General features: G+C 38.7%; 2 protein-coding genes across 5 annotated transcripts; one reads left to right on the top strand and one right to left on the bottom strand.

Moving 5' to 3' along the window:
* Positions 1 to 13: 13 nt before the first annotated feature.
* LOC137139797 (glucose-6-phosphate 1-dehydrogenase-like) lies at positions 14 to 4,002 on the top strand. Its single transcript, XM_067527550.1, has 12 exons — positions 14 to 270; positions 820 to 857; positions 992 to 1,100; positions 1,196 to 1,413; positions 1,495 to 1,653; positions 1,791 to 1,916; positions 2,042 to 2,135; positions 2,243 to 2,429; positions 2,538 to 2,773; positions 3,210 to 3,286; positions 3,488 to 3,580; positions 3,684 to 4,002. The coding sequence occupies exons 1-12, from the start codon at positions 154 to 156 to the stop codon at positions 3,772 to 3,774; spliced, it is 1,545 nt and encodes a 514-aa protein (XP_067383651.1). The 5' UTR covers positions 14 to 153; the 3' UTR covers positions 3,775 to 4,002.
* On the bottom strand, positions 3,564 to 10,583 carry zgc:158263 (ceramide kinase family protein). Of its 4 annotated transcripts, none has more exons than XM_067527546.1 (13): positions 10,223 to 10,583; positions 9,056 to 9,151; positions 8,666 to 8,803; positions 8,385 to 8,513; positions 8,182 to 8,245; positions 7,940 to 8,085; positions 7,774 to 7,848; positions 7,462 to 7,614; positions 7,118 to 7,223; positions 6,357 to 6,460; positions 5,671 to 5,867; positions 5,271 to 5,587; positions 3,564 to 5,138 (listed from the first exon to the last, which is right to left on the bottom strand). In XM_067527546.1, exons 1-13 carry the CDS (start codon positions 10,341 to 10,343, stop codon positions 5,024 to 5,026), a joined length of 1,761 nt encoding a protein of 586 aa, XP_067383647.1. In that variant the 5' UTR covers positions 10,344 to 10,583; the 3' UTR covers positions 3,564 to 5,023. The 4 variants fall into 4 exon arrangements, with proteins under 4 accessions (XP_067383647.1, XP_067383646.1, XP_067383649.1 ...); XM_067527545.1 differs by having other exon boundaries at positions 5,275 to 5,587; XM_067527548.1 differs by having other exon boundaries at positions 5,275 to 5,521.
* Positions 10,584 to 11,873: the final 1,290 nt, after the last annotated feature.

Raw genomic sequence — 11,873 nt, 5'->3', positions numbered from 1 at the left:
CTCTTCTTTGCAACAATAGGTGGCAGCATTAACTCAGGTTCTTTTGAAAGGTGAGCACGATCATTGCAATTTCGTCATACTGTCCAACATAGTCCTATAGGGAAATAAAGGTACTGGCAGCAGGAGAAGACAGGGAACAGATGGGCCAAGAAGATGAGCACTGAACCTTTGACTCGCTCTGAGGTGTTTGGACAGATCAGGAAGGAGCTCTATGGAAAGGAGCAGTGGAGTCATACTTGCACACACACATTCATCATCCTAGGAGCTTCCGTGAGTGCAACCTTTGAACTGGTTTCAAAATAAGACGTAAAACCACAGTTTCTTCTGTGGAATGTGTCACAATTTCCTTGTAACCAAAATGAAATAATGTTCAGTCTGTTTAAAAAGCTGTGGTTATCTGAAAACTGAGTCAGGGCAACTGGACTTTTTGTTTTAAAACATTTCATTACTCATTCAAGTAGCTTCTTTAGTCTTGTTTACTGAAGACCCTTAAATTGTTTAGATTTGTATCTTCATAAATAAAAGAATGGGGAAATGTGACACAAAGCCTTGAGCTGGAACAGTTCACTGTAAAACATCAGCATCCGCTTTTTCTCTTTGTCGAGCACTGAAAGAATTGTAAAATGTCGTTGTTAATATCTGTTGCTTTTGTTTTCTTTTTTTAATCTTTTCTCAATATGAAAATGGTCTGTGCTGAGCTCTAAAATAAGGGTTTGTTAAATTTCAAAGTCTCTTTTTAGTTGACAGACATTTACAGTTTGCTTAGTCTTTGGACTCATGATTGATTAGATTTCTTTTTCAAATGTGTCGTCTGCACAGGGCGATCTTGCTAAAAAGAAGATCTATCCAACTCTGTGGTAAGTAAAAAAAAAAAAATCACTGCTCACACAGAGACTGTTACTTTAAGTTGTTTACTGGTATTGTGAAGAGTTTGACCATTAACCAGTGTTCAACTTAATTATTTTTTTTTTTAACTCTGTACCTTCTTCAGGTGGTTATTCAGAGATGGCCTGTTCCCAGACAGTACCTACTTTGTCGGTTTTGCTCGGTCTAATCTGACTGTGGATGACATCAAGAAAGCATGTCTGCCTCATATGAAGGTCATATTACATAGGCTTCTTTTTGGCTATCAGAGGCACAGTTTTTGATTACTCAGGCCCTGTTTTTAGGATTTATTGTTTAATGTTCCTCTCAGGTCCAGGATGATGAGACTGACAGTGTCTCAGCCTTCTTTAGTAAGAACTCCTATGTGAACGGCAGCTATGATAATGGTACCTCCTTTGATCAACTCAACACCCATCTGTCATTTTTGCCTGGGGGAGCTCACTCCAATCGGCTCTTCTACCTGGCTCTGCCACCCACCGTCTACCACCACGTCAGCACAAACCTCCGAACGCACTGCATGAGCAGCAAGTAAGTATCTTCCAGTCCGAATAAACAATGGTTTGGTTGCTGTTTGATAAAATGGTTCTGATCAGTTTTTTTGGAAATAAGAGGGTGGAACCGGGTAATTGTTGAGAAGCCGTTTGGCCGTGACCTCCAGAGCTCACAGGAGCTGTCAGCCCACCTGTCCTCCTTGTTCACAGAGGATCAGATCTATCGCATAGACCACTATCTGGGAAAAGAAATGGTCCAGAACCTCATGGTGCTCAGGTAATAAGCTCCATAAACATAATTAAAACACCGAAAGGCTGTATGTATATGTTTAAATGAATTTCAGGAGTTGTCCGTATCTTTTACCTCCTTCTTATGTTTTATTTTTATAGCATTTAATTTAATCTCCTTTTTAGGTTTGGAAATCGCATCTTTGGGCCTATATGGAACAGGAACAGTGTGGCCTGTGTGGTCCTCACTTTCAAAGAGCCCTTTGGCACACAGGGACGTGGAGGATACTTCGATAACTTTGGTATCATTCGGTGAGCGATAATACTTGTGGAAATAAATATGGAAAATTATGGATATTTCATTCAGTTAATTATTTTTAACTGTTATTCTTTATCTAGTCACATGCCCTAACTCCGGTCCATTCATATTAATGTAGAGATGTGATGCAGAACCATCTCCTCCAGATGCTCTGTTTGGTTGCGATGGACAAACCAGCTTCCACCAGCCCAAATGACGTGAGAGATGAAAAGGTATGACCACTCATTGGATGAAAGCCTTTTGCAACATTGTGCCTTTTTGTATTATCATTATTGTTGTCTTTCAATGCTGTTTAACTGTGTTTTTTGATGGGCTGTAGGTTAATGTGTTGAAGTGTATAGCTCCTGTAGCAGTGGCAGATGTGGTGCTCGGCCAGTATGTGGGGGACCCTGAGGGGGAGGGCCACTCCAAGCTAGGTTACCTTGATGACCCCACTGTACCAAAAGGCTCCTGCACACCAACATTTGCTACTGCAGTGCTATATGTTCAAAACGAGCGATGGGATGGTGAATCTAAACATTTAAAACTTTTTCTTTTCTCTTAATTAAATTGTTTTTAAGTTGTGTTTCTCATGTTAATAGTTTCCCCTTGTCTCTCTTTGTACCATGTGTCAGGAGTTCCTTTCATTCTGCGCTGTGGTAAAGCTCTGAATGAGCGGAAGGCAGAAGTGCGGCTGCAGTTTACAGATGTGCCAGGAGACATTTTCGGGGGACGGTGTCAGAGGAACGAGCTGGTGATGCGGGTGCAGCCAGACGAAGCCATTTACCTGAAGATGATGACGAAGAGGCCTGGGGTTTACTTCAGCCCTGAGGAAACTGAGCTGGACCTTACCTACAAAAGCAGATACAAGGTGTCAAAGGCGTAAAGATATCCACTGTTGTAAATCAATTAGATCTAACTATCAATTTTAAAATGTATTTTAATAAACAATAAATTGAAATAATTAAAACTTTGAATCGATACAATTATAATCCATTTGTAATTTATTAATATATAGAGTGCTTTAATTGTGAGTGAATAGAGTGGATTAAAGGTTATACATTAATGCCACAGTGCATTTATTCTTATTGTACACAGACTTGATGAGACAACCAAGGACATATTACAGTATTTGGATTTTAAAAAAATCTTTGCTTACACTCATGCAGTTTTGCATTTGTGTAATATTGGAAGTTCCCTTGTTGTTTACCCGTCATTTGTATTAAGATACAAATCTGAAATTCAGAATAGCACGAAATTCAGATAAGCATATGCAGTTTTTTTAAACAGCTGTTATCTTCCTATAGAATGTGAAGCTCCCAGATGCTTATGAGAGACTCATACTAGATGTGTTCTGTGGAAATCAGATGCACTTTGTTCGTAGGTGAGTAGCTTTGTTTACTGTACTAAACAAGCACTAAACATGTCTCCTTGCACATAACTTATTATTTAAATAGAGCCAAACAGCTTTTTTCAGGGCTGTGCCTTATCTTTTTATTTTGTGGCAATTTGATACAGTGGTGCCATAGTTCAACATCAGTGTATTTTCTTGTTTTGTCATGAAATGCTGATTTTCCTTTCTCAGTGATGAGTTGCATGAGGCCTGGAGGATTTTCACCCCACTCCTCCACCACATAGAGGGAGAGAAAAAACACCCCATCCCTTACACATACGGCAGGTAAAAATCTGTTTTATGGGACAACAGTTATGTTACATGATGCACATTTTACTTTTGATTCATTATTTTTTGTCCCTCTGTGTTTTATTTGTTGTGTCCATAGCCGTGGTCCAAGTGAGGCAGATGATCTTGTGAAAAGGGTGGGATTTCACTATGAGGGGACATACAAGTGGGTGCAGCCACACAAACCTTGAGGGCCTCTCTTACACACATACTTGTGCACACATTACGATCACATTAAGGCCATTGTATGAAAGTTTACAAGTCCTCCGACCTTTCACATTGAGTGCTTTGTTTGCATTTTTCTTAATGTACAAAAGAAAACCACAACTTTTATCTTTGTTCATACAAGAATGAATGTGTAAACAAACAAAATGTAACTGAATTTGAAACTTCCAAATAAATCTTCCTTCATCCTTTGACTCCAGCTTTTTTTTTTGTTTGACAACAGTGTTCACCCTTAATGTCATTTTTAAGTAATTAAGAAAATAAAGAATCAACATTTAAACACATAATTATTAAGAAAAAAGTTTTTTTTAACCTGTAAGGCCCTGAATGTAATACACACAAAGCGACAATATAAAGGTTATAAAGTACTTGGAGAGCTTGTTGGTCTGGTCTGTAGGAACAGGTTGCTCTCTTCCAACTGCCTACACCAGGTTGTGCATTTCTTGTTTTTTATCACCTTTGTCCAACACTGTGTAGACCAGCTGGAAACATGCACATGCTGAAACTGCTTCTACACTCAGACCTTAAACACTCCATTCAATAAGTCTACCAGTAGTTTGAGGGCAAAGGGGTTTGCCGTTGCTCTTGCTTCTTCACTGGAGCTAGTGTCATTCCACTTTTCTGTTACATTTGCAGCATATAACAATAAGAAGCTGTGTTGACACTTACATTTTTTTTTTAACAATGTCAATCTTGTAAGTGTAGTCTCACTCAAGTACGAAACTGTTTCTACTGCACTTCTGTTTACGTTCAACAAAGAGGAAGTGTTTACTGCTATTATTTCTATTATTTTTAAGATTCACTGCAAAACTAATAGGGACAACAAGAGAACATTACATTGAACCCCTTTATTGTACTAAAATGCTCTTTGCCTTTTAACAACTCTTGATGTTATTCCATGAATTGGAAGCTCAAGTGAACATAAAATGTACTAATCAAAAACATCATACACTCTGGGTAAAGTGGTTGTGTGTTCTAAACCTGCACCACAGGATATATAATATTTTTAATTGTGTTTCTTTGAGCAGAGTTCAACAAATACACAGATTTAAGAATAAATAGTTTTAATTTCTGTTATTGCAAAGAAAGATACCTGAAATAGTACGAACTCTTTAGCCACCACAGATCGTAAGGCTTTGCATTCACAAATTAGCCTCGCTGTAGAAACATTCCCAGCATGTTACTTTTCTGTGATCATCCAAAGTTTAGTTGCGGCTATTTTTGTAGAATGCATATCCTTTCACACTTGTCACATTCCTCACTGCAGCTGTGTAGAGCTTCTCTGTCCTCGATGCCCCTGGCATACAGATGCACCAACTGGCCATGAATCCTGAAAGAGGAAGTCCACATCTTATTTTTGCTGTCTTGACTTAGCTGAAATACAATTGATTTAACCTGACATCTGAAGATAATATAGTTTGAAACTGCACAAAATACAAGAAGGATGGTCTGACTTCCATACCTACTGAAGATATCGGTGAAAGGCAGAATCTCTCCATCACAATTCCACACTGACAAAGCAGGAGATTTACTGCAGCACAGACCGCACAGGAAGGGATTCGCTGTTTTCTCCTCATTTGTCAATTCTCCCCTCGTGCCTGTCTCCGCCAGGTGCTGCTGAGAGCCATTGCTGCTCTCTGTCTCGACACTTTTTGTTTCCCCTTCATCGACCCCACCACTTGACCCTCCAGTCTTTTCATATTGTTCCTCCCCCTTACCAGAGGGGAGACAGAAACGTACGGCCTTCACGCGGTGGACTTCCACAAATGGCAGATCAAACTAAATAAAAGTGGGTCATAGATAATGTCAAGCAGTTTTTAACTTCCTATTTCAAGTTTATTTTGATATGACAGTGCCTATACCTGGTCCTGTGTGCTCGTGTGCCTGTAGAGGAACTTGAGAAAGCCCAGTGGGTTGGTGTCCCACACTAGGATGAGGTCCCCTGTTCCATCTGCCAGGTGAGCAGAAGGTGAGAGGCCAAGTGGACTCCTGGGACACGAGCTGGACATACAAGTGAGGGAAACACACCTGAAATTGCCCTCCACAGTCATCCACTCACCTGGAGAGACAGTGAAAGACAGACATCATGTTACATTAAAAAAAAAAAAAACAACCTTGCACATATTGTGAATGATTCCTAAAGGACTGTGATTTAGCTGGTGCACATCTGAGCCTATCATGCATACTTTGCTATTCACTGTTTTTACCAAAAACAGAATAAAGTACATTAAGATCTGGTTTCCTACCTTTCAGGCAACCAGTGTTTGAGCTAGCAATGTAATTGTTTGCCTTAGCTGCACTGTTGTGTGTTGCATCCAAACATTTTACAACACTACACTTTCAACTGATCTTTCAATATCAGTTGAAGATTACATTAAATGTGATCTTCTTCAGTCAATTTCTGTGCATCTGTAAGCTGGTAATGTCCGAAAATTCATATGTCATACTGGTTCCCGCAAAGGAGTCAGCTGAGAGTACACATATGTATGCCAAACAGACATGCAGAATACAAGCAAAGGTATATATCCGTGTATGTCGATGTACTTACCTTCTGTTTCACTACTGTACTGGCTGAAGTGGGAGCTGTATAGGGAGCTTGAATCAGAGAAGTGGTGGAAAAGTTTTTCTGTGCTTCTGGAGCACACACTGCACCTAAATGCAAACACCCAACACAAACACCTTCAGTCTGTCAAAAAACAAGCCCCTCCACCTTGACCCCATTTGGCTGAGAACCAGAGGCAGCAGCCTGAGACAAAGACTGGGGCACTGTACACTCTAACAGGAGACCAAGGTTCATGTTTCATCTAGATCAAGTTCCTCTTGATCTAGGTTTCTACTGTCGTTTGAGGTACACCCAACACCTGAGTCCCTGCTAAAGGTGGTTGCAATTTCAGTGTCTCAAGCAGTGAATTTGAACCATTTCACTAGTTCTTGAATAATAATGACGCTCTTCCAGGGAAACTTTCTCCCTTTCTTATTTAAAAGGGTTAAGGTTCACAAAGTTAAACTGTCTTCATTAGTAAGATTAGTAACAATGTTTTCTAGCATTTCTTAAAGCTCTTATTTTATGTTTGTGGTATGCTTGTCCATTTTAGAACAAAAAATTAATAAATCGAGGTTAATAAATAAATAAATATAAAACTGTGGGCTTCTTCCCAGTCATCTCTGCAACATACTTACCATGTTCACAGTTACAGTAAATACATATTCAGTGACTGATGTTATGACAAAATACAGTGCCCACACATGCAAAAAGTCTGTGTTTAAAGTCTTGTTTTGGTAATTTTATGTCAGCAGTTGTTGTTTTACCCTGAGAGGCAGCGTGTTTTATCTCTAGGGCTGGAGAGCAATGGGTCTGCTGGTAGGTACTGAACTATGCCTGCATAGCTTCTGTTGCTTAGGTACACCATTGTGCCTAGACAAAGGAGAGCAGTTAGTTTAGCTCAAAACACTTGACAATCGTTTATGCACTACTTTTAAAAAAGAACATACACATGAGTCACATGTCTGATTGTGTTCATATTGGTCACAGCAACAGTATTCGGATGCATTTTTAACTTTGAAGCTAAAAGTAAATACATATATCTGAAACTATGTGATATAACTCAGCATAAAGTAATTTCTGTTCTCATGAATAAATCACCATTACATACCAGAATAGTCATATCTGAGGGGCCCCATCCAGCGGTGTTTTTCACTCTCAGTCAGCACGTCCCCATAAAACCCATAGCCCAACATAGACACTGAGTAGCGCACCAGAGCAGAGGCATGGTGAACTGAGCACACATCCAGAGGCTGAGAGTCTCCTGCAGTGTATTGAGGGGTAATGAGGACGACAACCAAGGGATACTTTGCAAGCTGACAAAATCATTTAGGTGTTCTTTGTTAAGATGCTGATTTACAAAATCAAAAGATGATTGATAATCATAAAAATGCTGCTTATTTGAATGAAAACACTTCCTCACCAATGATAATGTGCAAAGCTGATGTTAAAGGGTCGATCACTCCTACTGTGGCATAACAAACACAGTCTGTAGAGCCTACAGTAGAAACAATAATTCGGGAATGTGTGAATGTCGGCTCTTAATCCAACTCCATCAGTTTATGAATACTTGATATCAGTGTCATCACCTGCAGGGATGATGCCAATGTGGAGCAAACAAGGCTGTAAAGTGACAGAGGGATCATTCTCACAAAGGCCTGCCTCTTGCTGCGTCCGCCCAATCAACCCATGAAGTATTTCACTGAACATGCCATCCCCACCAACACACACCACACTATTATAAACAAACACAAGAGCTTCTGTCATAAGAGCACCTCCCAGCGAGCTTGGCTATTATAATGGTCTTGTACCACAATGTTTACACTCTTACCCATCAAAGCCTGTCAAGTCTTTCTTCAGGAGGTGATCTCTGGCCTGGTTTGCCCGCTCAGTCACTAAACAATAAATGTTATGATTATACACACTGCAAAACCCATTTTGTTAATCATTTTCGAAAGTAGGCCTAGTAGTAGGAGTCTAAAGCCATCTGTCAGACACAAGCCTTCACCTAGAAATGTATTAGATGATTTGTACCTATCACATGGGAGCTGATACCAGCCAGCTCAAACAGAGGTGCAACCACAGAGTGGTAGATCTTTCTTCCTTTCCTCTTTCCTCCAAAAGGGTTAATAAACACCAGCAGTTTGTGTGGACGTAATGGACCTGTAAAATACATGACAGCAGTAAACTTTGACATGCAGCCAGAGGAAGATTTGAAAATAATCATTATGCTAATAGACAAGTCATGACCTATTTAAAAAAAGTGTTAGTCCTGTAATATCAGCTTTGTGCCTTGCCTAATTATCCATCCTTACTGTGTGTTTTGAGAACTGTTCTTAGTTGGTTCGTCCATTGGTCCCTAAGGACCCGACTGAGGCAGCTGAATTGGGTCCGGCCTAGTCTCCATAGCAACCCAGAAGAGCCTCCACTGCTGCTACGCTTCACGTAAAAAACTGGATAAGGATGACACATTAAAAAAATGAAACCAAGCTATAAGACCTCAAAATCAACTGTTAAAACGTTGGTGGTTACAGCCACAAATTTAATTTGTGTTGAGACTAGTGTGTTGTTCATTTAAATGTATGAAAATAATTCACACTGCGTGGGAAACGATGTGCAGGGATTCAGGCTGTCTTATTATTTACATGAGCACCAACTGTGATCCTGGATTTTTTTATACCTGAGCATCTCTTAAGGGAACCCACCTGTGAAGTCTTTGTCTGTCTCCACAACCACCTTCTGGGGCAGGATCTCCACCCGGCCCTCCTCCACTCCAACCACCTCTGCCACAGGTACAGAAACTTCAATCATACGGACAAACAGACGCAGTTAAAACTCCATTTGATGTTTCTTTGCATACTGTTAATGGAATATTTTAATGACTGTGAAAAATGTAGCCTTTACTAATGGAAGCTGGCATGGCAGCTGATGTCGGTATAGCATTTCATAATGGCTTCATGAAAATATACTAGATATGTTATTAGAAAAAACATGTGTTACTGATAATGATTATTACCTATTAAAAGTAATTTCTTGTAGGATAAAAGGTGACTGAGTTTTCAAGATTCTGGTGTGGGTAACTTTCACGATTTACTGGGACACTTCACACGGCTGAGCCATTTCAAGTGTGTGAAAAAGGTCCATTGTGCATGCTGGCTAAGTTAGTTAGTTCTTTTGGCTTATCCTGTGAGTTCAGGGTCACCACAGCAGATCATTGTCCACATGTTGATTTGGCACAGTTTTTACACAGGTTGCCCTTCCTCACAGGTTCATAATAAAAAAGCTTTTAAACTGCAGTTTTGGAGCCATGGTTTTACAGTTACATACGGCTTGTGCAAAGCAAGGTAAAACATCTTCAAAACTTGTTTGTGTCAATATTGAATATTAATGTTTTTGAATACACATTAATGACATCACGTGTACGAAATGCTTTCTTATGCAGGGACAACAGATTGCAGAATACCATTTCCATTTTTTACCAGTTTGAGTTTACAAGTGTGTGTGTATTTGGACAGAGACAGAGAAACATAGCCTTTGTTTTCAGTCAACTGTCTCCGTTTGTTGTGTTTCATGTTTAACTTGTTCTTCACGTTTTCTACCGGCAGTTTGTCTTAATTAAAGCGCTCCTGTTTGTCATCACTCCTGTATGCAGTTTAGCGCAGATAGGAAACAGGTTGTGTTAAATGTCACGCAGCAACAACAGATGCACCCATTTATTTTTGAGCTGTTGTCAGTTTTAAACATGCGATTAAAATCTCATCAACACAATGTACTGTAGTGACACTGGGTATGTTCTTCTTTAAACACTTCAGCAAGCCATACAACGCGCTGCATTACATATAATATAATTTATATCAGAGAGAGCCACCTACTTGTCTTCTTGTCGCGATTCTTTTTATCTACCTCGGTCCAGTTGAAATGCCAGCCTGTCAGGACCGCCCGGCATCTCTTATTCCCGACCCACAAACTTGACTCCAGACGGTCCGTCTCCATTTGGAAAAGTGTCCTCAGCTAATGCGTCGCTCTGTTTTCAGGAAACTTTTATGATCAGATTTTACACCCATAACTTCAAAATGAGTTGGAAATAGCAGCAGATTTGCAATCTGACCACAGTCTCCCAGTCTCCTTATCTGCTATGGGAATGTTTTCATCTTCCTCTCAGTGAACCTGAGCCTCCTTTTGTCTGAAGACACATTTAGTCCATTATTCCTGTGAAATGTTGTGAAGACACCGCCTGACACATGGGTGTTATTCTAAAAATATTCGTTTCGTTTACAGTACCTCCCTAGTTACACCTGCTCAATTTGCATGTTGTACTGCTGATTGGATGCCAGTCATTTACCTGAAGTAACTATAACTACATGGTGAGTGTTAAGATAATTGTTTTGTATTTCAACAAAAATCTTTCTGTGATTGTTTTTGTGATTTGGGATTGACCATATGTCACTGTATATTGTAAACTACAGTGTAAATTTTGATTAGTTAACCTTATTTAAAAAAAAAACATGCAAACTAATTACCTTGAAAAAGAAAAACAAAACAAGTAAACTAAAAGAGGAATTGTATTTATAGTTAAAAATGCTTATTAAGTGTAGTATACTTATACATACGTATACTTATAAATTTACTTTAGGTGTACTTGTAACTCAGTATGGAGTGTTCATTATTTTAAACAACAAAATAATTTCTAGTTAAATGTATTCTGCATGGTATTCCACAAAAAAAACAAACAAAAAAACCCCACACTTATTTAGGTTGGGCCAACTAATGTGACAGTTCCTGCAACTTTGAACATCTGGGTTATAGTTACTTGAACTTCAATTTGATTTACATTCAAACCAATTACCGTTAAAAAAAAAAAAAAAAAAAAAAAAAAAAAAAAAAAAGCGATATACTTACTTGTGTAAAATTAGTATTTTAAACGTCTCTTATACCCAACTCTGTACTTTGGTCACATTGTATTCAGCCATTGACCCCATTAATACTTACCCACTGTACATCTAATACTTGCCTACAAGATTTCCCAGCAGACTATGCACCTTTTTGATATTGCTGCCTCCTACTGGTGTAGTAGTGTCATTGCCTCATTTGTTGGTAAAGTATTTGAGTGTTTAAAGTTAGCTTAACTAAAAAACAATAAGTAAATCAATTTCATTGCCCTTGAAATTACCTTTAACTTGATGAAGACTAGTAAGAAGGAACTATTTTTGATATCTGAACAAAATTAACTAAATAATATAAGTTAGGATAGCTATTAGATTTCACAGTGTATAAAAACTATTACTTACAACAATAGTCAGAAAAAAATGTAAAAGAAACCCACACACAATGTATTTTATTGTGTATTATGGTAATAAATCAATAACAAGGCTTCTTTGAATTAAGCACTTATGTACTACACATGTTAATAGATTTAATTTTAAGTTTAATTTTACTGAAATTATATCCCACAATAGTTTTTTGTTTGTGTTTTTTATTGTTTGTTTGTTTGTTTTTACAGTGACATAGTAGGTAAGAATATCT

The sequence above is a fragment of the Channa argus genome, chromosome 13, assembly GCF_033026475.1.
Source record: "Channa argus isolate prfri chromosome 13, Channa argus male v1.0, whole genome shotgun sequence".
Lineage (NCBI taxonomy): Eukaryota > Metazoa > Chordata > Actinopteri > Anabantiformes > Channidae > Channa > Channa argus.
The sequence above is the reverse complement of the archived record's forward strand: the minus strand, read 5'-3'. Positions and strand labels throughout refer to the sequence as shown.